Source organism: Oryza sativa, chromosome 1 (assembly GCF_034140825.1).
Source record: "Oryza sativa Japonica Group chromosome 1, ASM3414082v1".
NCBI lineage: Eukaryota > Viridiplantae > Streptophyta > Magnoliopsida > Poales > Poaceae > Oryza > Oryza sativa.
The window spans coordinates 31,742,433-31,768,706 of record NC_089035.1 but is presented as its reverse complement, the minus strand read 5'-3'; the positions used below and the strand labels follow the sequence as shown (position 1 = coordinate 31,768,706).

Sequence of the window (26,274 nt, the reverse complement as noted above, 5' to 3'; positions counted from 1 at the left end):
TTCACCCCACCGTCCAACAGAATTCCACGTGCAACGGCGACAGAGACGGAACGGTCACGGCACAGTTGCGTAGTGGAGAGAAAGTTACCGTGTGTTTTTCAATCGGACACACCCGGTAAACCTTCTCTTGTTATCGGGTGTTGACATCGCATGACACACGTTAACTTTCCAAGAAACACACACCAACAGTGCCCTCGTTACCGTGTGTTCAGTTTAGGACACTGTAATGTGACACACAGGAACTCTACTTGAGGGCAAACTAAAATGGGTTTGCTGATTCATTTATATTATTTACTTCCATCAGAATAGTAGGATCCTAATAACACATCACAGATGATCACAAATACAATGGTAGAATGGATTTCAATGCATTGACATCCACGTACAATTAATCAGTTTGGCAACAATCTAATATGAAACAATAGCAATGTCAATCTCATCAGCTACATCTGAGATGTAATTTGAATATTAATTCTTAAGCTTAGATAACCAAAGAGGTAGTGCAACTAGAAAAGAGTTGACGAATGGCATCGCAGGCAGTCCGACAACACCTCAAATAATATGCAGATGAGCCAGTTGACTTGCAGATCCTGAGATTTCAAAAAAAGAGGTAAGATTAATTAGGTAGGTCAGCTTTACTTCAAAACAACATTTTATGTACATGTATCTAAAACAGTGATAGCACATTTATATGAAATAGCATTAGCAGAAAGTTTATATAAATGATCTATGCAAATAAAAAAACTACCTGAACTTATTCATGCTTTCTTCAAGAATTGTTTAGGTTTATTACAAAATTCAGGTATAGCAAAAGTAATTGATATTGGAAACTTTTATTGATATGGCACATGCCAAGAAGCGCTATGCACCCAAGTGACTGGTCAAGTGCTCATAGAAGTTCTTTCTTTATACTAGCCAAGTGCCCATGTATTGCACTGAAATCCAAATAAATGATTGCACATGTTCAAAATAGGGGGAAATGCAAAATTGAAATCAAACCTCTCTTATAGAACTTCATGATTCCTGGTATATAATGTTATTTAGGATAAAAATGATTATGATCCTAACTCAAACAATTCTTGCTCATCTATCAAAAAGTTTATCTTACTATCAACAATTTATGGGATTTGTACAAACAAACTCATCAATTTGCTAGCACCAAAATTGTAAATCATGTAATCAGATGACATGAGTTAATTAGGGTTACCCCTACTAATTTTTCTGTGTTATTTTCTCATATTCAGAAATCCAATGGTATGAGAAGAATCAATTAAGAGAATATACAATAGTAAATTCAATATTCAGACATTGTAGTAAACGGAACTTTGCTTGTAGTACCTGCTTTGGTGTTGGTCATTTACATTCTTTATTTGTCACTCTTCACCTAGTAGACAGAGCACCAATTGATTGAGAATCTACTGCCTTGGCTATCCCAATGCTTGTCATTGTCCTGAAATGAATACACAGAGTGACCTTAGGTGGGTAAAATTGTTGTGGCTTATGTCAGCAAATCCCCTGTTTTACTCACGCGAGACTGTGGCTATCCTATAACTCTGACCTTTTCAGACGAGAAACAGTTTACTGAAAAACAGAGCAAAACGAGATAACAGAGTTTTTGTGCTGCGCAATACTTGCAGTTTTTTCGTCACTCCTCTTTATCTATTTATTATCCTCCTTATAAACTGGAGTTTGTTACATGCATATGACCACGTAAACACTCGATCCATACATTGCGCCATCCCACAACAGAATCAAGATAGGTCACCGATCTGAAAATGCAGCTAACTGAAAAAAAAAACTAACTGAAAACTAACTATGCAGGAACTAGTCTAAGCAACAACTTAAAATACGAATCACAAGATTACAAATTTAGTCAACAGCTTATTCCATGATAATTAAGTTGGGCCTGTTAATTTATGATTTAACTAAGAAAAAGGAAACATGCCAACCTGAGAGAGAGAAATGGCTCCCTGGCTTTGCAGCGAGTAGAATGTCTGAGGTGGTGCCTATGATGGCTTGAAATGGAGCCGAGCTAGATTGGTTCAGTACTGGAACAAACATTGCAATGACTTCTTGGAACATGCCTCCAATCTTCTGAAAAAAGGGAATAATAATTTCACACAAGTAAATTTTAGGCATCTCTAAATCAAACTACAGATATATGTACAGTTGGTTCATACTCCATATGATTTTAGTTGTGTTGTACTGGCTGGCTCATGGAAGCAATCCTCAAGAAAAGGAATTGCATCATATAGATAAAACAAGAATTTTATCTCCACTTAATTCCAGTAACTTGCACAAAAGCACAATTGTTTCTTCTCACTAACACTAATAAAATGAAAAAAAATTGATAATTGTAAATAGCTACACTTTGTCATTATGAAAGATGAAAAAAATAGTTTCATTATCAGAAATATGTTTAAACCCTGAAAACAAATGAGCACTGAAGAAAGGTGCTATAAAAAAGTACTCCTACACGACAAATTGAATATAAGTATATCTTACAAGTAGTTACTAGCTACACGAGAAATCAAATCTGAGCTCCAAGTTCTCCACCAGAAACCAAAATGCGTAGTTCTATATTTAGAGGGAAAAAATAATATTCTAGAAAAAAGCCCTTTGCAGCTGTCCAGGTGAAAAGTAAAATGCTTCTCTTCACAAATCAAATCCACAAGGGCCCTTCTCCATGCGTGCAGGAGGGAAGAAAGAGACATGGGGTGGGAAGAGAGAGATCATACCATGGAGAGGTAGCTTGCCTGTAAGTCTTGCCCGGGTCCTTCTTCACCTAACTTCTGTATTAACCTATAAAAAATCCCCAATTAGAAAAATCTTGAATAAACCAGATAACTTAGGGAATAGCCCAGATATTATAGATCTGGGACAAAGGAGCTTGTGGGAAGGAATTGACCTGAGGAGGGCAGCGCGGCCCCTGGCCATCGTCGCGCCGGAGCAACTGCCATGGGTGAGGTGGCGCTGGATCTGGCTGCCCCGGACTCATCGCCGGCAGTCTGGTATCCCCATTGCTCCGGCGAGTAGGGCAAAGGAGAGGATGTTGCGGAGGGAGGGCTAGAGCTGGAGCAGCAGGAAGAGGGGGAGAGCCGCAAGTACGGCGGCAGCACCGAAGTGGGGAACATGACCTCCAGACGTGGCGGCAGGGCTCGTAAGTGGAATATTCGGGGGAGTATGGAGCAGGTGGCGCTGGATCTAGCTGACCCGCGTTTGTCGGCGTCAGAGCCGGTGGATCCGTTGCTCCGGCGAGGAGTTCAAGGGGAGGAGGAGCGGGAGGATTTGGACGCGCCGACGCGGAGAAAGGGAAAAGGGATGTGTGAAAGGTGTTACTCTGGGAGGAGGATAAGGTTGGAGAGGCGCCCTAGTAAGATAAAGATGGGGAAATTGCATTCCCGCGCGCGCCACTAGAAATTGTAAATTTTGGGAGAGATTTTCTTTTCGTTTGTACATTAAGCAAATAATTTTCTATTTGTTATAACTGGTTTCTTTCTACATCAAAAATATTCATTGATAACCATCAAATTGAAGAAACATCTCCGTTTTTTAATTGAAACTACCATGATTTTTCTGAAATTGAAATTTGAATGCTACCTAGTTTTTTAAGCTAACTGAACACGAATTTGGACCGGTTTATGTCAAACTCTGATGGAGTTTCATTAAAAGCACCGAGACAAGCATCCCCCATGAGTTTTGAGAAAATAAAATAGTTTTACGAAAAAATAAATTTCAGTTTAAATGTGATGAAATTTGAAAATAAATAAAGGAAAATTGTAGGAATGTGTGGAAATGTTTGGGGAAATGGTGGGCCGGCGGAGTGGAGCGGGGTAGCAGCGGCGGTGGACGAGCGCGCGGCAGGCGGCAGCTAGCGGCGGCGAGCGAGCGCGCAATAGGAGCAGCCGCGGCGGGCGGCTAGCGAGAGTGGCGTGCACCCCACGGCGACGACGATGGCGACGCAAGCTCCCATGTCAGCTGATCTCTCCGGCGGCGGCGGTAGCGGCGTCGGGCTAGCGGCTGGGCTCGCCGGGCAAGTGGCGGCTGTGCCGTCCTGAGAGTGAGAAGACGAGGTGGGCGGGCGCTTCCGACGCTTCTTCTCGTAGGCGATGCCGCGCACCTTGGCCTGGCTGTCACAGACCTCGCGGAGGTAGAGGCGGACAACGCGGGCGCCGAACGGGTTGGCCTCGGGGTGGCCTCCGTGCTCGTCGAAGGCGGTGCGGAGGCGGCCGACGAGCACGTCGAGGCTGCCCCACGCCTGGCGGAGCGGGCACGGCCATGGCGCCGGCGATGAGGGGTGGCTCCGGCGGCCACACGCTCGTCCACCGCGGCCACCGCCACGCTCAACTCTGCCGGCCGCTGTCCTCGCCATCTAAGAGAGAAAAGAGAGAGAGAGAAAAGAGAGAGATGAGGAGAGAGACAGGAGATAGAGCTGACATGTGGGCCCAAGGGCATTTTTGACATTTCACGCGATTTCTCTCTCCTCCCTAACCGGAAAATATTATTTTAATTGGCGCGGTGTCCACTGGCAAATTATCACGTTTATGGAGTGTTTTCCCCAAAAGTGAGTTTGGCCAATGTCCTAGGGCTAAAACCACACATAACAAGTGTCCTGTAGCAAAATTTGCCATTAATATAATGTATAAAATATATTTAATATAGGATTTAATAAAATTAATTTGGTAGATGTTATTTTTTTATAAACTTGATCAAACTTAAAAAAAATGAGTTCAAAAAATCAAAACAACTTACGTTCTACTCCCTCTATCCCAAATAAGTGCAGCCACGAGTTTCTGTGTCCAATTTTAATCGTCCATCTTATTTAATTTTTTTTTTAAAAAAACTAAAAAAACATAAGTCACGCATAATGTACTAGTAATGTTTTATAATCTAATAACAATAGAAATATTAATCATAAAAAATTCAAATAAGACGGAAGATAAAAGTTAGACATGAAAACTCATGGCTACACTTATTTGGTACGAAGGGAGTAGAATGTAAGTTGTTTTGATTTTTTGAACTCATTTTTTTAAGTTTGATCAAGCTTATAAAAAAATAACATATACCAAATTAATTTTATTAAATCCTATATTAAATATATTTTATATATTATATTAATTTATTTGGTGTTGAAAATATTACCATGCTTTTCGATATTTTTTTTACTTACAGAACTGCCAGGGTAATAGAGGGAGTAGTCACCGAAATATAAATGCTTATTTTAAGAATGACGACTATTTTATTTAGCAAAAAAAACCCCAAGAGAAACGGGATGTTCAGATTTAAAAAGTCACGTAGCAAATTAAACAAATCAATTTTTTTATAACTCTCCAACTAACGGAAATATTTCTCAATGTTCATTGACATGTGGCCCCCACCAGGCCACCAACATCTCCTCCGTTACATTTGTTATGGTTGCCGAGTGATGTACAATAGCTCTTTGTAAATATCAGACGCCGTCACGTTTTCCGCTACTTTTCTGTTTCCGCCGCATGGGATTCGCTCCTGCGCCGTCCCCTCCACAGCAAATGCACGGACGCCAAAAGAAACAGCCGTTCCCCACCAATGAAACGTGCTGTACTGAGGGACGGGGGACTCACATTCGCTAGTGTAATACTCCAATATCCTGGTGTTCCCCAGTGTTCTAAATGAACACTCCGTAACAGAAGTTGTTGCAGAGTGTTCCCCTGAAACACCCGGTAATTTACGGAGTGATAGAAGCACACTACATAAACTTTCTGCTCATACCCGGGAGTGTCTCCCATCCTGGTAGTGTATGTAAGGCTATGAAAAGATGTACATGAAGCATTCTTCATGTGATGATGCATGAAGCGAGCGTAATCGGGCTCAAATGATATAAATGATTTCCGAGTATGTTTTGCCATTGTTTTATTTGTCTTATTTCAGTTTGTCGTTTAAATTGGCAGGGTTTTTTTTTATCAATCGTAAAAATTGTCTTCACCTGTTGCAATCACTAAATAGAAGCAGGGTGACAAAGGAGTAAGGGGTAGCGACTGACGTGACTTTTGAAAAACACAGGGATGATAAGGTTAAGTCCTTCAAAGTCCTAAGACATGCAATGAAATAACTATTTAACAAATTTTAATCAAAAGTATATGTAAAAAAAAGGTACATGCCTTACATCATGGGACGAAGGGAGTATAGTTTTGTATGGGTGCTTGCCTCGCAGTTGCGGGAGCCACCAGCTAGTTTAATGAATATATTAAAACGAATAAAACAGCCTGTTATAATGGCTTCTCTAAGTTCATGTCTTTAAACCAACAGTTGAGCATAAATAATTACTGTATGGCCTACATTAGATTGTGAGCAGAATAAAATGAAAAAGGGTATTAACTGCTTTTTTTTAGACATATAACATCGTTTACTCTCCGATACAAAGATTACCACTTGACTTATCAGAAAAGACTTTCCAAGTGTTATTTGTTTAATTTACTTGTTTTATTATTAACGTTATTTTAATATAGCCTTTTCATTTACACTATATTTTAATACACATGAAACATTATGTACCACGAAGAAAGTATAAGTGCTACTCCCTCCGAGCTGATAATACTTGTCGTTTTAGATAAAGATGAGGTCAAACTTTAGAATCTTTGATTATAAATTATTTTTAAAATATTTATCTTTCAAATATGGTGATTACGTGCATAGATTAGTCTTAAAAAGTATTTTAATAAAATTATATATTTGTTAATATTTTTATACATATTATAATAGAAAATAACGGTCAAAGTTGTTTTTGGAGACCGTGCTCTTGTCCAAACGACAAGTGTTATCAACCTCAGAGAGAACATTTGGATTAAAAGTCACGGAATATTCAGTTTGAAAAAGGTTGGCCAGCAAAAGTACGGCACGGCTACACCAAAATTTTTTGTGATCAACCCCGGAAACATCGATTGTGGCTATCATTGCGTAATCACGGCCGCAATAGCGGAATAACCCCGGAGTACAGACGTGTCAGGCCTTGAATGCTGTCAAGTGTGATCGAAAAGTTTTTTTTGTCGCCATGCATAAAGAGATACAGGTGGTGAGGCAACATCCGTCTACAATGCAACGATAAACACCCAAAGGCTCAAAACTTATTATAAACCATAACGGTTAATAGCTATAAAAAGTTCTGTATATAGAATTTATATATTTTTCTTAGGAACTTAAAATGTAAGGCTGAAAAAAAGCAACGTTAAAAATATATTAAAATTAAAAATTAAATTTTATAATATAAGGTTAGACTTTGGCTTATTCCTTTTAGAACAAAGGATGAGGCTCCCATCTGCCATCTGCCATTTAGCCAAAGTATTTTTTTTCACTCGAGTGTATATCCACATGTTCCATACATGCCACTTAAAAGTTATCAAAAAATTTAAAACAAATTAATATAATAGGTCAATATATGATATATTATTCCACAAACATATAAATTTATTAAGTTCGATTTAAATAATTAAAAAAAACTGGCTATAAAATGTTAAATTTGAACTTACATGCATGTGGAATGATATATTCATATATACATGTTAATCTATCGTACACTACTACAAACTCGATTTTTCATAGTATCACCCTATTTTTTTCTCTAGTGGTTATACGTGGAAACCACCAGCGAAAATGAATCTTCACTTGCGGCCGGGTTAAGAGAGCCGCTAGCAAAAATTATAGATATTTTCGCTGGCGGATCACTTAAATAACCGCCAGCAATTTTCGCTAGCGAATGCTTAGGAGCACTGCCTAAGAATTTATTTTCGAGATATAAATCCTACCCACCTCTCTTCGCCTCTCCCACCCAACCAACTTTCTCTGCCTCTCCCACCTCCAGCCTCCCTCCTCTCTCTCCGTCTTTCTCGATATTCCTCCGGCCTCCCTCCTCTCTCCACCGCTGTCGGCTACTGTCGCTTTCGTCGTCGCCGCTGCATCTGTCCTCGGGAAGGCGAGAGTGAGGAGGACGGATCCGCAGCCGTCGGAGGGCGGGGAGCGTGGATCAGCTGCCGCCGGGCCGCGGGGCCTCGTCGTCAGTAGCGTCGCAGATCTCGTCGTCACAACCGTCACCGCTGGGCCACGGGGAGCGCGGAGCCGCCGCCGCCGGGCCGCGGGGAGCGCAGAGCTGATGCAGCCAGGCCACGGACAGTGGTGCTCGGCTGGTGGTCGGTCGACGACGGCGACAATGAGCGGTAGCGGCTTAAAATTTCTATGGATTTGTGTTTGGATTTTCTGTCGATTTGTGCAACTATCCAATCCGGTTAATGTGTTTAAAGATGGGAATGGAAATTGCTGTGATTTTGAATGGAAAGTTTTTACTGTAAATTGTTGATGTAAATTTCTGTGGATCTGTGGATTAAGGAGTGGATTTGGGAATAATTTGAACGCCACGTTGATGGAGCGGTGTCGCTCCGTCATTTTTTTTTAGCCTTGTCCAGTATTAAGACTGGCGGCTGATATAGTGTACCGCCCGTGAAAATTCAGCTACCGCCAATCACTGGCCTTTAGTCGCTGACGGCGCTGTTGGACGCCAGCAAAAATTCATTTTGGCCGCCGGCAAAAAACGATTTTTCTAGTAGCGCTACCAAATCTTTCTACAAAATTGATGAATTTTTAGAACTAGCTGGGTAGCACGCGCAATTGCGCGGCTAGCACCCAAACAAAATCATTTTTTTTATGATTTTACTTCAAATTTATTGAATAGTTATCTCGTTGTCTTTAAAACTTTGAAAGATTAAACATTTTCATCCCCGTGTTTCTAATTATATAGTTTTTAAAAGTCACACCAGTTGCTACCCCTTACTTCTGTCATCTCCTTTTTTATTTGCTTGCTCGATCTACCATTATTTCTATTCATTCTCCTTGGAACCTTTAAAAATTGGAGCTTATAGTTTTTATAGTTTATTGTCAAACGATGCTACTATGCTCCTCTACGGCTCGTCCGCCGCCTACTCTTCATTGTCATTGGGATTCTAAAAATCAAACATAACTATCATTGGAATTCATTTTTTATTTTCTAGAAGTCTCGCCAACCGTCGGCGGCTCTACAACTTTACACCTATACACCCCGCTCGTTGCTTCTCCTTTTTATTATCATTGAGATTTTAAAAAACGAATATATCAATGGGGTTTATTTCTTTACTTTCTAGAAGTCCCGGCAACCGTCTTACCCATTTGCTTCACGGCCTGTCTGTCGTCCCCTCTTTTAATTGTTATTAGGATTATATTTGGTGTTTTATTAACAGCTTTTATATGTTGTATCAACCGCCACCTTTCTACTCCTTTCTATGCCTTTTACATAATTTATCTCGTCATGTGTTTTAGATGATCTTTTCTTCCAATATTCTTTATTTTTTATCACCAATTTTAGCTATTTATAAATTGTATTCCTAATTAAAATCTTTTTTCTTTTTCTAATTTCAGAATTTATTTTATTGTTTCAAATTTTAATTAATATCGTATTGTGTTCTTTAAATATTTTTATTTTTTATTTTCAATTTTATTTGTTTCAAAATTGTATTCCTACTTAAACTCTCTTTTACTTTTTCTAATTTTTAATATTATTTTATTTTTTATTCTAAATTTTAATTAATCTCGTATTGGGTTCTTAAATGTATTCTTCTTTCAATATTACTTATTAATTTCAGTTACTTTTAAATTGTATTCCTACTTGAACTCTTCTTTTGTTTTCTTTTTTGCTAATTTCGGATTTTATTTTTATTTTTATTCCGGATATTAATTAATCTTGTATTGGGCTCTTATATGGACTCTTCTTTCATTATTCCTTATTTTTAATTCCTAATTTCGGTTATTTTTAAATTGTATGCTTACTTGGACTCTCCTTTTATTTTATAATGTCAGATTTTATTTTATTTTTAATTCTAAATTTTGATTAATCTCGTATTGAGTTCTTATATGGACTCTTCTTTTCCTTTTCTCCGATTAATGTGGGAATTTCTAGCCCCACAGCGAACGTGGTGCCTCCTTTCAAGGCTGTTTTAATAGATAATAGATAGATAGATAGATATGCATGGAACAAGTATATACCCACGCGAGTGAAAAAAAAAACACTTCCAACTCTTTATTTCTGTTCTTGCTCACAGTTTTCATGCTCTCACTGTCATAGTGTCATGATTCCCTCAAGATAATAATACACTTAAGAAAATGATATCAGTGCCAATATTAATTTGAACTAGTTAGCAATATATTTATTTTTTCTGCACCACTCGAGAGCAATATGCTGCAGACGTGACCTGCCAAGTAGGCATCCTCAACCACGAACACTGTAATGATGATAAGACCATGCAATCTGCCGATACGCATCCCGTGAGTCCGCTCGCAACTGGCGACCGAGCGGAGGGATGTATCACGACGCTGGTCGGATGTGCCTGTGCGCGCAACTGACAACGCAAATGGACCGGGGTGAAAACCTCGGACTACTGATCGGTGCATTGCATCTCGTTCGACGTTTTATTAATAACCTCAGTCAACAGTGCGCACTCTGCAGTCTCAGAAACTGAGGAGATGCTTTGTAGTCTGTAGTCTGTACACTTGGCCGCCTTTTGTCTCTGGCAGGGGCGTGATCCGAACACAAGTTGCATTGCACCTGTGTGCATCATTACATCGGTCCATCCCCCTTGCAGCAACCCAACCCTGCCGGCCGGTTCTAGGGACGGTATCTGGTAGGCTTGCCCGCTTCCTCATTCTGCCTATATATACGCGTCCGCCCGCGCCGGATAAGCAACAAAAACTTCATTTTAGTTCAGGGTATCACGGTATCATTACCTAAACTTCATTTTAGTCCATGGCGTTCATGAGTTCAGCTAGCGAAGAGGAATCCGCTGGTCTCAAGGCCCCCACGGTAATCTCCCCTCCTGAGTCCTCCAATATACACGCTACGTGCAATCGTGCACAGCACAGTGCAGACCACACACGTACGCCTGAAATGGAATTAACTGTTTAATTATCGACTAATCTTTGAAACTCACGCACGCCTGAAATGGCATGTACTAACGAATGGGCCAACAATCTACTAGTCTTGCAACTCATTCTTTGAAACTCACTCACGTACGTCGTCATTTCTTCGTCTAATCTTTGAAACTCACTCACGTCGTCATTTCTTCGTCTATGGATTGTCAGGATGCGCGCGTGATTCGTCAGCGCTATGAAGGCGACGGGCCGATACTCTCGGACGACGCGCTACTGCCAGCTGATCCAGGCGCGGCCGCCGGCGCAGCGGCGGAACAACAGCAGCAGCAGGATGAGGCACGGAGCGTGCGGTGCGAGTGCTGCGGGGTGGCGGAGGACTGCACCCCGACGTACATCGGCCGCGTGCGGGAGCGGTTCGACGGCAGGTGGGTGTGCGGCATATGCGCGGAGGCGGTGAGCGAGCTGCGGAGGCGCGACCCGGCGCTGGCGGTGCGCGAGGCCGTGGCGTCCCACGCGGCGCTGTGCGCCGAGTTCAACGCCACCGTGCGCGTCAACCCGGCGCTCTGCCTCGTGCGCGGCATGCGCGACATCGTCAGGATCAGCTGCCGCGGCCGGAGCGGTGACTCCGCCTCGCCGTCTGCAGCTCCCGGCGGCGGCGCCGGCGCCAGGATCGGCAGGACACGAAGTTGCGCGCTGCCGTACGTTTGATCGCGTCGCAGGTTGCCACGTAAGCGATACGTGCGTGACAGACCGACGACAGCCAGTATCGCGCCAGATGTTCTCTGATGAATGATGCTACTAACAGTCTAATTAACACGAAGTACAGTCTACTGATCGACGTGAACTTAAGTTGTGAATTGTGATAGCCTATATATATATCGGGATTAGACCATTGAACCGCTTTCAGGTTAACTCAAAAGTATCTCTAATTAATATTGTAAGGTTACTGGCGGTCTGGCGGATCGTGAAATCGTGATATATATCGACAAAAGACATCTTGATAGCTCAAGTGCGTGTCACCAATGTAATAATTAGTTTGTCAACATCTCGATCGATCGGTATGTCAGATAACAATAATTTTGTAGATTCTCGTTAACCATAGAATGATGTTTAGTCTTTGAGGACGTACTAGGTATTAAAAGATACCAAACATGATCCATTAATCTCTGAAAATCGGATGAGCTAAGGAAAGTCGGTACCAGTAAGCATCCCTTCCCACCTGTACCACTATCTTTTTTTGTTCAAGGGGGAAAAGACTACTTTCTTTAGTCTCTTGACCGATCGATAGCAGCTCCGGTTGCGTGCAACAACCACCCCACAATGAGATCTGACAGCCGGCTAGCTGTCGCCGTCGGGGCAATAGATTCGGGCGAGGGCAGCAGTGGAAGGCCTCCTCGAGCCTGTAGACGAATTGGAAACAAGCACGACGAGGAGGAGGCCACGATGATAAGCTCAACGCGTCGGATGCCACGGCCTTATGGACGGCGGCGAACTCGGAGGAGGTGGGCTGATGGGGGCCGGAATCCATTCCTAATACTTCCCGACCTCCTCGAAGACTGTGGGAACAGGCGGCGACTGCGTTCGGGTCATGATGGCGCCCTTCCTAGTTCCCTCCTGATGGCGCCCTTCCTAGTTCCCTCCTGATGGTGCCATTGCTTCCTCCCTCTTTTCCAGTCTATTCTTGGCAATGTCGCTCCTCGTTCATCCTCTTCGATCCGCTCTCGCTGCCACCGCCTCCTCCCTACTCCCAACGACGTTGTCTCCCCTTTGCTCTCTCACTCGGGCGCGCTGCCTCCCCTTCACCCCCACCACCAAGGCCATCATGCAGTAGCAACCGCGGATTCAGGACCTACCTAGACACTTCCAATGGCGGCCGGGGTTGTGGCAGCTGTCGAAGAGGAGAAAGGGATGCATCCTGGCATCCATTAGATATTTTTTGCAGCTGTCTATGACAGACAGGTCCACTTTTTGTTTACTTCCCATGACAGACAGGGCCCACTTGTCGGATCCATCTTCCTCGTTTCCTCTTCTTCGTCAGCTGATCTACCAAGCTACCCAGGGCCAGGCCTAGGCCAATGCCATAGGTGGGAAATCCTTTCATCTCTTGCACCACGCACATCCTTATCCAACTATTTTTTATTCTCTTTCCACTCTTCCTAATCTCATCATCTATCAATCCCAAAGCCATAATCTCGAGCGTTCGGCGAGTTCCATAGTGCCACTGTCTGTGTCTCTTCTCTAACCCTATAACCCACCTGCACAGGATAGCACTCTAGTGCACCGCCTCACCCTACATATATCCATGCATGATTGGAAGTAGAGTATGCAAAAAAGTATAAAAGCATGGCAACTTCGCTTGGTTGAGCAATTGGACTACAGGCCGGAGAAACGAAACGAACTGCAAGGAAGAGCGGCGGCATGGTGACCTCATATCTGTCTCCACCACAATGAGAGGAGGGAGGAGACAAGACAACAAATGGTGACGCCTACGACGAATGGAATCAACCGAGAAAGGAGCGTTGTGACCTCGATGCAACGGACGAATGGATGATACTTCGATTTCCAATCACACTCCTAACAGATTGACGGCCATATGTGAATGGTATTTGGTAGTACCTCCTCAAGAATGATAAAAATGTTCTTATTAATACATGCTATATCTATAATAGTATTCTAGGTAGTTTTTTTTCCTAATCAAACTAGTATGATTTTGTAAGAAGATACTACCTAGCTGTTTATTAAGATTTTGGAGTCTATATATATCACACAGTTTTTTTAAGTTTCAACCTTTGAACAAGGATCCAATGTATATGAGCAACTACTACTACTTTTGGGCCTCAATTTGACCGGACCAACCCAATAGTGCTCACATGGGCTGCAAAGAAAAAAATCATAACGGACCATATTTAGTTTTTTTTTTATCATCTTGTAGTTACGACCATAACTATAGCGTAATTGCACTAAGGTTACAACCGTAACTAGTAACTAGAATGCAGTATTTTGGCTATGTAAGCCTGTAACCAACGTTGTTGGCTTGCTCAGTTGGTGAAGTAATATGTACAGTATTATTGTAGCTCGATCTCAATGCAATCCTACAATCAAGAAATCGAAAATTTCGTAGCACGAATCTCAACACAATCCTATGATAAGAAATCGATATGTTTCTAATAAATAATCTTGCGGCAGGTTTATAGCGAAACCGTTTGGAGAAAGTTGTAGCATGAACTCAACACAATCCTACAATAAGGAAATCTACAAATTTCTAACAAAAAGAAATTTGCAATAGATTTATAGCAAAACTGTTTTGTAATTGGCAGTCATTTGACATGCAACCTCTAAAATATTTGCCTATAACATTTTTTAAGGAAAGGTCGTCGAAATAAATTTCATTATCTATTATATACTAAAAGTTCATTAAACTTCGTACAAACACTCTTAAGCTGCCATGTGGCATCCTATAATCAATCGCTCTTGAGCCACCACATGCCACTCTAATAAAACAGAAAAAAATTTGACCATCAATTTTCATTTAAATTGGTGGACCCACTAATTTTGATCGGTAGATTTATCTTTGCATGAAAACATAATCTCCGTCCGTCCAACGTACCAATGTACGTATGATCCCTCCGCGGCTTACGTACTGACCCCCGTTTCCTTTTTTTTCTTTTTTTTCATCCCCATAAAAATTGAAATAAAAAAAATTATGGGCCTAAAAAGCCCATCAATCTACTAGATATAGCTAGCTCTTCCTCTATCCTCTCCTAATAAATAGTCCATTAAACATCATATATAAATTTCTAACCATCCATATAGCACTCTTAAATTAGAGAAAATCTAAAAAGAAATAAAACATTTGACCATCAATTTACTTTATTTTAGGTTATTAGATATATCTTTTTCTTAAGAAAAGCATCCCAAACCTCCCTCGTGCTCATAAATGTTTCTAAACCACTCCGTGACACTTCTAAATTAGAAAAAACCATAAAAGTTTAAGAACAAACCATCCAATCATTGATTTCACCTTAAATCGACGAACATATCATATAGGTTGTTATTAGACTTATATTTTAAGAAAAACTACCAAACCTCCTATATTTTAAGAAAAACTACCAAACCTCCTTTCCTCCCTCCACGCCCCTACAATGTTAAAGACTTAAAGTATATTAAACATCCTATAAATATTTCTAAGCCACTACGGGTTTTTCTTAAGTTAAAAAAATCATACAAAATTATAAGAAAAAACAAAACATCCGATTGTTGGTTTCGACTTAAACATCCAACACATTATTTTAGATCATTAAATAAAATATTTTTTTAAAAGAAAAAAGCATTCCACCCTCCCTGTCCCCATGCGGTGTGCGTCGTTCGAATTTCTCTTATTTTTCTATTTATGACAAGAGAAAAGATAATTGAAATTAAAATTATCTTTATGGGAAAAACCACAAATGGACCTCCACATATCAGGTCTAGCCAGTTGTCCCACTGCCCCTTTTCTTCTCTTTCTCCTCTTGCTAGCACTTATAGGAACAATATAAATAAAATAATAATAACCTTTTAAGTCATACAACTTATGATATGTTTAAACTATTATATTTTTTTAGTGAAATCAATACTTCAATATCTATATTGACTATATTTAAATGCTAACAAAAAAATATATATTCTGGACCCACATCCATTCTGAGGCCTCCACTAAATAAAAAAATATTAAAATTCGTTACTAAAAATCAAAATATCCCATCTTAATTTTTAATAAAGCCGGTAGACCCATTACTTATATCCCATTAGACAACTAACAACTTTCTATCAACTTAATTAATTTCTCTCAACATGTATATGGGACTATTTACCAATACAATTTCATTTGGATGCTTTTATCAATAAATGATCGTTTTAGGAGACCACATTATATATATGATTTATGAAGTCACTAATAAATTAGAGAAAAATCTTTGAATGATATCAATTTTTATGTCATAATGCGTACCCCATCTAGTGTTAATTTGTTATAGACAACATTTTAAAGATTAAAACGTGCTCAGTTGAACATCATAATGGAATCTTAGCAGTGAAACAACCATAATGTGTCCTTACCAATATAGTGAGTCAATTCCATATGGAAATTAAAGACCATGTTCATTTATTTCTTTTTGGTAAAACTTGCTATGCTACATCGTAAATTCTTAACTTTTAGCGTAGAATAGTCTAGCAATGTGTATTTATTATTGTTAACAGCGGAATTTGAATTATATGACCTCTATTTTAATATTTCTTACTCATTTGAAGAGAGATAATTTAGAATATATGACTTTTACCCATGTTAGGTTGTAGGCTCAACCCACATATATTTTTAACCCAAATTGAAGAGATCAAATCATTTCAAAGATGCTTCATAGAGTGGAATTCTCCAAAATTTTAAAAAATGGCTAGAAAAAAGAATTCAAAATTTATGTAGTTTTTTAAAAATAATCGTTGGGTTTAAAACCCATTCTAAATATAAATATTCAAATATTTTAGTAGGACTAATAGAATGACCATATCTAAAATTTCAAATAGAATGTAACAGAAAAATTGGACTTTTTGGCAGGGATAAGATATCCCCGTGGGGAGTCGAAATACTCAAAATTTTCTCATAGAAACTACATCTATTGTTTCGACATAATATTTTCTTATAAATTGAAAACTATACAGTTTCAAGTAATTTTACTTTAGAATTTATGTGCTGCAAGGGTAATTAGAAGAAAACCATAACCAATGTTTCTAGCACATTAAATAAGTTCAATTATAATTTGGATATGGTAAAAGAATATTTTAATATAAAGTCACCCATACATGAACATTCGTAATTATATTAAAGAAGGTGTGCGCGTGCTACCTTAGATAGTTCCTGACTTTGTTTTGTCTTAATGCTACTACATTCAAGCCCCACGAGCTGTGCGAGTGCAAGGCTGCGAACGGCTCTGGGCCGGGAACAGCCAGATCACGGCAAGGAAGCGTGACCCGCGCTGGTCGCGATTCGCGGACGTATGCACGCAGCCGCAGCAGCATCGGTGAGGCGGTGATCCACGCTCCACTATATGATCTGCACAGAAAGTCCGCACGCCGCACGCACCAGGTGCACTTGCGCGACCGGCCTTGACGGGAACAGCCAACGAGTGCACTGTGCAGCGTAGTCATGTCTACTGAAACCGAGGTCACGTGTAAAGCGGCAAGCTGTGTTGTAGCATGGTGCAAACACCTTTTCCTCCAATTCAGTCAAAACACTACGAGGTTTTGCAAGACCTAAGTATCCAGAAGGGAAAACACTCATTTTGAGTGGGAACTACCTTTCCAAGAGGAAGAACACCTTCCCAAAGGGAAAATACCTTCCCAGAGGAAGAACACTCATTCGAATAGAAAATACCTCTTCGGGTGAAGAACACCTTTTTAGGGACATCCCATAATCGCTAATACAACTACACATATTTTGGACAAGTTACAATTTCACAGGTGTTTTCCAAGGATGAAAGAGAAGGCAAAGGGGAATTCGAATTCCCAGGAGGAAGAAGACGGTCCAGGACGGAAAAGGCATTTTTCCCAAGAGTTCGAGGAAGAGCACTACTCGAACAAGAGAAGATGCCAAGGGAAGATTCCGTGGGGACCACCTTCAACCACTCTCGCCAGCTAGCACCTAAAAGACTAAAAGACCCCTGGAGATGTACTAGAATGCCCCCACAGACGCTGATGTGGCAGGGGCATTAGAGTAAACTTACAAAGACCCACAGGGGTAAAAATATAATCTCACGTGTACGACCACTGGTTATAAAAGCCAGTCAAAAACCTGTAGCAGGACAAGACATCTTGAATACAAGAGTAATCCTCAAAAGTTGTGTTTGCTGTTCGAGCTCGTTTCTAAGGATAGGCGGGAAAACACTTCTTTCCGGCCTATCCCCGATCTTGTTCGTGACCTAAGGTCACAACAGTGGCGCCGTCCGTGGGGACGGAAAGTCTCCATTGAATTGGGCTCAAACAGTAAATGCGACGTTCTCAACGACAGAAGACTGTGCCAGTACGCTATACAGGAGCTTTTGCAAGCGCGACAGCTGCACTCGAGAGAGAGTGGGAAAAGGCCGTGGAAGAAAGTGACTTGGCAAGAGCAACGGAAACACTTGATAAGCAGTGGGCAGAGATGGCCAAGACATCCACAGCAGCAGGAGGTAATGAAACAACTCAAGAAGAAGGAATTGCTGGCGCGGTGGTGGAAGAAACAGGGAAAACACCCATGAGTGATGTAGAGCTTGCTGAATTGGTCCAAGCGCAAGGGGCTGTCATGGTGAGTAAAGGACAATATGAGGAATTGCAAAAAGAGTTACAAAGATTGCAAACCCTACACAATCAGACAGTAGGAGCAGGAGGGTCAAGTGACCAGTGTGCAATACCAGGGGCTAGGGAAAAGCAATCAGATCAGGCAAAAGGAGATGCCCAGGGGGAGAACAAAGAAGGAGAAAGTATCAAAGCCACCCAAGCTCAAGATCTACCACGAACCCAAGCTCCCAGTCAAGTACAAAACCCACCCCAAGCTCAAATTACCATTCCTACTCAGAACCTAGCTCAAACCTTGATCCCTAGCCAAAACCAAATTCCTATTCAAACGCACATTTCTTTCCAGCCGCATATTCCAATTCAAACTCAAAATCCTAACCAAGTACAATATTCTCAAACACAATTACATCAAACCCACCCAGTTCTTCCCAATCAAATCCAAATCCCCCAACCTCATATCCTACAAAGTAATATCCCACGAACACCTACAAAATGATACACCACAAATACAAGTTCCACAAACCCAAATACCACAGATTCAAACATCTTTGCCCAACTTCACACATACGCAATCAACAAGCACTCAAGCAGCTCAAAACCATCACCAAGTCCCCCAAGGTTTTCCCCTTTTCCATATGCAACAACCAGAGATGATGTTTGAACAAGGGTACATCCCACAAATGGCCAACCATATACAATATGCAGGTCAAATACCGAACCAAGCCTTTCAATTCCAGCCCACACAACCCTATTTTCAACCAACCAGAGCAATAGATACAAAGAATCCCTTAAGTCAAAACCTGCAAATGGCACCTTGGCCAATAAACTTCAAGTTGTCCAACATCACAAAGTACAAAGGAGACACAGATCCCAATGAATACCTCAGAGTATATGAGACAGCAGTTGAAGCAGCAGGTGGAGATGATACCACGAAAGCTAAGATACTCCCAACAATGCTAGAAGGAGTAGCATTATCATGGTACACTACCATTCCACCAATGACAATCTATTCATGGGAACATATGAGAGACACCTTTCGGGCAGGATTCATTGGGGCGTATGAAGAACCAAAAGAGGCAGATGACTTGTATGCCATGAAGCAGCTTCCAGGGGAAACATTGAGAAGTTTCATCGTGAAGTTTTCAAGGGTAAGATGTCAGATCAGGCATGTAGATGATGAAATGCTCATAGCGGCAGCAAAAAGGGCATTGCTACCCGGTCCTCTTCGTTTTGATCTTGCTAGAAATAGACCAAAAACAGCAAAAGACTTGTTTGAAAGAATGGAAAGTTTTGCAAGAGGAGAAGAAGATGAGTTGAGAGTGCAAGAGGAAGAAGCCGTCTTGTTGGGAAAAAAGCAGTCAAAGAACAAGCAAATTTCCCAAGGGGAAGAACAAAAGGGAGAGAATACCGGAAAGCCCTGGAAAAAGTTCAAGTATGACTATAAACAAGATCAGAAAAAACAGGTAAATTTTATCGGAGATGGATCCAACAATGAAAGAGAAAAAGGAAAACATCAATGGGACAACACTCGCAGAGGGAGAAACAATTGGGGGCAGTCTGGAAAAGGTCGAGGACAATGGTGGAATTCAGGCAGAGGTAGAGGACGATGGTGGAACAATGAAAGAGGAAAAGGAAGAGAAAATAAACCTGACCAAACCAAATTTTGTCAAACACATGGACCGGGAGGTCATTCCACAGAAGAATGTTACAGTAAGTTTTGTCATATACATGGTCCGGGAGGCCATTCCACAGAAGAATGCAGGCAAATGACCCACTTGTTGGAAAAACACGTAAATCGATATGAGAACAAGTATGAAGGAGCTCGTGATCAACGAGGACAAAATGCCATAGAAGCACCGCAAGTTATGAAGATAGAGGCAATTGAAGAAGTGCCAAAGAGAGTGATAAATGCCATAACTGGGGGCTCTTCATTGGGAGTTGAGTCAAAAAGGCAAAGAAAAGCATATGTCAGACAGGTAAATCATGTCGGGACAAGCTATCAGTCAAAATCACCAGTATACTCAAAAACGGTAATTTCCTTTGGGCCTGAAGATGCAGAAGGAATACTTTTCCCTCATCAAGATCCTTTAGTGGTCTCAGTGGAAATAGCACAATGCGAAGTGCAAAGGGTGTTAATTGATGGAGGAAGTTCAGCGGATGTGCTGTTTTACGATGCTTTCAAGAAAATGCAAATACCAGAAGATAGGTTAACAAACGCAGGAGTACCTTTACAAGGTTTTGGTGGACAACAAGTACATGCAATTGGAAAAATATCTTTACAAGTGGTCTTTGGAAAAGGCACTAATGTGAGAAAAGAAGAGATAGTATTTGATGTGGTCGATATGCCATATCAGTACAATGCAATTCTTGGAAGGTCAACAATCAATATTTTTGAGGCCATAATACACCACAACTACATATGTATGAAGCTCCCAGGACCAAGGGGAGTAATAACGGTCCGAGGAGAACAGCTTGCAGCAAGAAAGTATGAGCTTCAAGGAACACCAAGTGTGAAAGGAGTACATGTGGTTGACCAAAAACAGGGAGAATACATAAAAATACAAAAGCCAATTCCTGAAGGGAAAACAAAGAAAGTACAGTTGGATGAACATGACCCTGGAAAGTTCATTCTGATAGGAGAAAACTTGGAAAAACATATTGAGGAAGAAATCTTAAAGGTAGTAAAAGAAAACATGGCTGTATTTGCATGGTCACCAGATGAGTTGCAGGGAGTTGATAGAAGTCTAATTGAGCACAACCTAGCGATTAAGTCAGGATACAAGCCCAAAAAACAAAAATTGAGAAGAATGTCTACAGACAGACAACAAGCTGCAAAAATTGAACTTGAAAAGTTGTTGAAGGCGAAAGTCATAAGAGAAGTGATGCACCCAGAATGGCTGGCAAATCCAGTGTTAGTAAAGAGGCAAATGGCAAGTGGAGAATGTGCATTGACTTTACAGACCTCAACAAGGCATGCCCAAAAGATGATTTTCCTTTGCCACGGATAGACCAGTTGGTAGATGCCACAGCTGGATGCGAACTAATGAGTTTCTTGGACGCATACTCTGGCTATCACCAAGTTTTTATGGTAAAGGAGGATGAGGAAAAGACATCATTTATAACACCTTTTGGAACTTATTGTTTTATCAGAATGCCATTTGGTTTGAAGAATGCAGGAGCGACTTTTGCCAGGCTCATAGGAAAAGTCTTGGCTAAGCAGTTAGGACGGAATGTCGAGGCATACGTAGATGACATTGTGGTAAAGAGTAAACAAGCATTTACCCATGGCAAAGATCTGCAAGAAACATTTGAAAACCTGAGAAAATGCTCAGTTAAGCTTAATCCAGAAAAGTGTGTTTTTGGCGTTAGAGCAGGAAAGTTACTTGGTTTCTTGGTGTCCAAAAGAGGAATAGAGGCAAATCCTGACAAAATCGCAGCAATCCATCAAATGGAGCCGCCAAGAAACACAAGAGAAGTGCAGAGGTTGACAGGCCGAATGGCATCTTTGAGTAGATTTCTATCTAAATCAGCAGAAAAGGGATTACCCTTCTTCAAGACTTTGAGGGGGGCAAACACTTTCGAGTGGACTGCTGAATGCCAACAAGCTTTCGATGACTTGAAGAAATACTTGCATGAAATGCCAACATTAGCAAGTCCACCAAAAGGTCAACCTCTGTTAATGTATGTGGCAGCAACTCCAGCGACAGTTAGCGCAGTTTTGGTACAAGAAGAAGAAAATAGGCAAGTGCCGGTATACTTTGTCTCAGAAGCATTACAAGGACCAAAAACACGATACTCAGAAGTAGAAAAGTTGATTTATGCAATTGTGATGGCTTCAAGAAAGTTGAGGCATTATTTTCTATCGCATGACGTAACAATACCATCGGCATACCCGATAGGAGAAGTGTTAACAAACAAGGAAGTCGCGGGGAGAATAGCAAAATGGGCAATGGAACTCTTACCTTTTGACCTGAAATACATATCAAGAACAGCCATAAAGTCACAAGTACTAGCAGATTTTGTGGCAGAATGGACTCCCAATGAGGTAGAACAACAGGAAGAAGTCGAAAAACCATGGATAGCATTCTCCGATGGAGCATGCAATGCCGCCGGAGCAGGAGCCGCTGCAGTTGTGAAAACACCAATGAAGCAAACGTTGAAGTATTCTGTTCAATTAGCTTTTCCTTCAACAAACAACACAGCAGAGTATGAAGGCGTTTTGTTGGCTATGAGAAAGGCAAGAGCGCTAGGGGCTCGGCGGTTAATAGTCAAAACTGACTCAAAGTTGGTAGCAGGTCACTTTTCCAAATCCTTTGAAGCAAAGGAGGAAACTATGGCTAAATATCTGGAAGAAGCAAGGCTGAATGAGAAACATTTCTTGGGAATAACGGTAAAAGCCATAACAAGGGAAGAAAATGGAGAAGCTGATGAGCTAGCTAAGGCAGCCGCAACAGGTCAACCATTGGAAAATTCATTTTTCGATATAATCACCCAGCCAAGTTACGAAAAGAAAGAAGTAGCATGCATACAGAGAGAAGGAGATTGGAGAGAACCGATCTTGAAATACCTTGTCAGTGCACAACTTCCAGAAAAGGAAGAAGAAGCAAAGAGAATACAACTAACGTCCAAGAAATACAAAGTGGTAGAGGGACAGTTGTATAAAAGTGGAGTTACTGCTCCTTTGTTAAAGTGTGTAACAAGGGAAGAGGGCATGAAGATGGTGGTAGAAATACATGAAGGCTTGTGTGGAGCTCATCAAGCACCACGGTCAGTGGCTTCAAAAGTCATAAGACAAGGAATCTATTGGCCAACAATTATGAAAGATACAGAGAAGTACATCAAGACGTGCAAAGCATGCCAGAAGTTCGGTCCAATGACAAAAGCACCACCCAAAGAACTGCAACCAATTCCGCCAGTCTGGCCTTTTTACAGATGGGGAATAGATATAGTAGGTCCTCTTCCAAGAGCGAAGGGAGATCTGCGCTTTGTCATTGTTGCAATTGAATACTTTTCAAGATGGATTGAGGCAGAAGCAGTGGCAAGAATAACTTCTGCAGCAGTACAAAAGTTTGTTTGGAAGAACATAATATGTCGATTTGGAATCCCAAAGGAAATAGTATGTGACAATGGAAAGCAATTCGAATCTGGAAAATTTCAAGACATGTGTAAAGGCCTTAATTTGCAAATCAACTTTGCCTCTGTAGGCCATCCTCAGACAAATGGAGCTGTGGAAAGGGCAAATGGTAAAATCACGGAAGCTATCAAGAAGAGGTTAGAAGGATCAGCAAAAGGGAAATGGCCGGAGGACTTGCTATCAGTGCTTTGGGCACTAAGAACCACGGTAGTAAGGTCGACTGGCATGACCCCTTTTAGATTGGTTTATGGCGATGAAGCAATGACTCCAAGCGAAGTAGGGGCACATTCTCCAAGAATGATATTTGACCAAAAAGATGAAGAAGGAAGAGAGATAACTCTTGAAATGCTAGATGAAATAAGGGTCGAAGCTTTGGAGAAGATGGCATCATACACAGAAGGAACAAAGAGCTATTACAACCAAAAAGTAAAGACAAGGCCGATTGAAGAAGGAGATTTAGTCTTGAAGAAAGTGCTCAATGAGGTAGCTGTTGGAAAACTCGAGTCAAAGTGGGAAGGACCATTCATAGTCAAAAAGAAGACAGAAACGGGAGCATTCAAGTTAGCATATCTTGATGGTGAAGAGTTAAAGCATACTTGGAATGCTATTTCTTTGAAGAAATTTTATGCCTAAAAAAAAAAAGAGGAGAGAGAGAAAGAGAAAAAGGAGAACACGGGAGCTCGAGTTTGTAGTATACTCACTCAGATGTAAATACGAATGATATCCAAGTTAATGTATATAAACATGACGTAGGGTTTTTATCCATAATGGAGGCCCGAACCTGTATAAAAAACATGCCTCTGTGTATGACTGCAATAGAACTCCGCACGCTCGGAGTCAAATACATTCCACTAGCAAAGTCGACAAAATAGAACTCCGCACGCTCGGAGTCAAATACATTCGACTAACAAAGTCGACAAAATAGAACTCCGCACGCTCGGAGTCAAATACATTCGACTAGCAAAGTCGACAAAATATAACTCCTCACGCTCGGAGTCAAATACATTCGACTAACAAAGTCGACAAAATAGAACTCCGCACGCTCGGAGTCAAATACATTCGACTAACAAAGTCGACAAAATAGAACTCCGCACGCTCGGAGTCAAATACATTCGACTAACAAAGTCGACAAAATATAACTCCTCACGCTAGGAGTCAAATACATTCGACTAACAAAGTCGACAAAATAAAACTCCGCACGCTCGGAGTCAAATACATTCGACTAGCAAAGTCGACAAAATATAACTCCTCACGCTAGGAGTCAAATACATTCGACTAACAAAGTCGACAAAATAAAACTCCGCACGCTCGGAGTCAAATACATTCGACTAGCAAAGTCGACAAAATATAACTCCTCACGCTCGGAGTCAAATACATTCGACTAACAAAGTCGACAAAATAGAACTCCGCACGCTCGGAGTCAAATACATTCGATTAACAAAGTCGACAAAATAGAACTCCGCACGCTCGGAGTCAAATACATTCGACTAAGAAAGTCGACAAAATATAACTCCTCACGCTAGGAGTCAAATACATTCGACTAACAAAGTCGACAAAATAAAACTCCGCACGCTCGGAGTCAAATACATTCGACTAGCAAAGTCGACAAAATAGAACTCCGCATGCTCGGAGTCAAATACATTCGACTAGCAAAGTCGACAAAATAGAACTCCGCACGCTCGGAGTCAAATACATTCGACTAGCAAAGTCGACAAAATAGAACTCCGCACGCTCGGAGTCAAATACATTCGACTAGCAAATTTCGACAGGAGGACGGCGGTCTTCGAACTATTTTGCCTTAGTCCTAAAACCAGCTCAGGAATGCTCGAACTCTATTCTCGTTCGAGCTCAAAAAGCGGAAAATCCGCGTGACGAGATAAAATACGTTTCGACCTCGTCACTCCTCCGAAAGGTGAGGAGGATGGCGGTTTTCGAACTATTTTGCCCTAGTCCTAAAACCAGCTCAGGAATGCTCGAACTCTATTCTCGTTCGAGCTCAAAAAGCGGAAAATCCGCGTGACGAGGTAAAATACGTTTCGACCTCGTCACTCCTCCGAAGGGTGAGGAGGATGGCGGTTTTCGAACTATTTTGCCCTAGTCCTAAAACCAGCTCAGGAATGCTCGAACTCTATTCTCGTTCGAGCTCAAAAAGCGGAAAATCCGCGTGACGAGATAAAATACGTTTCGACCTCGTCACTCCTCCGAAAGGTGAGGAGGACGGCGGTTTTCGAACTATTTTGCCCTAGTCCTAAAACCAGCTCAGGAATGCTCGAACTCTATTCTCGTTCGAGCTCAAAAAGCGGAAAATCCGCGTGACGAGGTAAAATACGTTTCGACCTCGTCACTCCTTCGAAAGGTGAGGAGGACGGCGGTTTTCGAACTTTTTTGCCTTAGTCCAAAAAACCAACTAAAGAATGCTCGAACTCTATTTTCCCCTCGCTTGAGCTCGGAAGGCGGAAAATGCATGTGACGAGATAAAGTACGTTTCGATTTCGTAACTTCTTCCAAAGATAAGGAGGACGTAGTTTACCTAAGGGTGCTTGAACAATTGAAATAAAGAGCATTTATAAAGAAAAGAAGAAAGGAAGGGTTTATTTGATGTTAAGAAGGTATAACAAGTTACATACAAACTCTACAAAGAAGAAAGAAAAGAGTCGGGATAAACAATGTTGAGAGGAGAAGGCATTACTGTATATGGAACTATTGAATAACGCCTTTTCCATATTCTACGTTGGCGTTCGGATGGTTGGAAGTTTTGCCAAAAGGCTTTACTAGCAAGCTTATTGTTCGAACGCCGTTCCCTAAACTCGAGTACAAAGTCACGTAAACTGTCATGTCGATGGCTTCGTTGCCATCGGAAAAACTTAAAAGCAAATATACAAGTGTTATCATAACAGGCTTCGAGTTCGTCATCG

General features: G+C 41.2%; 2 protein-coding genes and 1 long non-coding RNA gene across 3 annotated transcripts; 1 reads left to right on the top strand and 2 right to left on the bottom strand.

Moving 5' to 3' along the window:
* Nucleotides 1–248: 248 nt before the first annotated feature.
* LOC4326173 (uncharacterized) lies at nucleotides 249–3,353 on the bottom strand. The gene is made up of 5 exons (XR_001543041.3): nucleotides 2,909–3,353; nucleotides 2,739–2,802; nucleotides 1,950–2,094; nucleotides 1,339–1,450; nucleotides 249–590 (listed from the first exon to the last, which is right to left on the bottom strand). It is a non-coding gene; the product is annotated as an uncharacterized lncRNA (long non-coding RNA).
* A 518-nt stretch (nucleotides 3,354–3,871) lies between these two features.
* Nucleotides 3,872–4,372, bottom strand: LOC136355490 (protein G1-like2). The gene has a single exon (XM_066308107.1). The coding sequence runs from the start codon at nucleotides 4,370–4,372 to the stop codon at nucleotides 3,872–3,874; it is 501 nt and encodes a 166-aa protein (XP_066164204.1).
* Nucleotides 4,373–10,733: 6,361 nt separating this feature from the next.
* On the top strand, nucleotides 10,734–11,976 carry LOC107278323 (uncharacterized). Its single transcript, XM_015790238.3, has 2 exons — nucleotides 10,734–10,855; nucleotides 11,134–11,976. The coding sequence occupies exons 1-2, from the start codon at nucleotides 10,799–10,801 to the stop codon at nucleotides 11,629–11,631; spliced, it is 555 nt and encodes a 184-aa protein (XP_015645724.1). The 5' UTR covers nucleotides 10,734–10,798; the 3' UTR covers nucleotides 11,632–11,976.
* The last annotated feature ends 14,298 nt before the right edge of the window (nucleotides 11,977–26,274 follow it).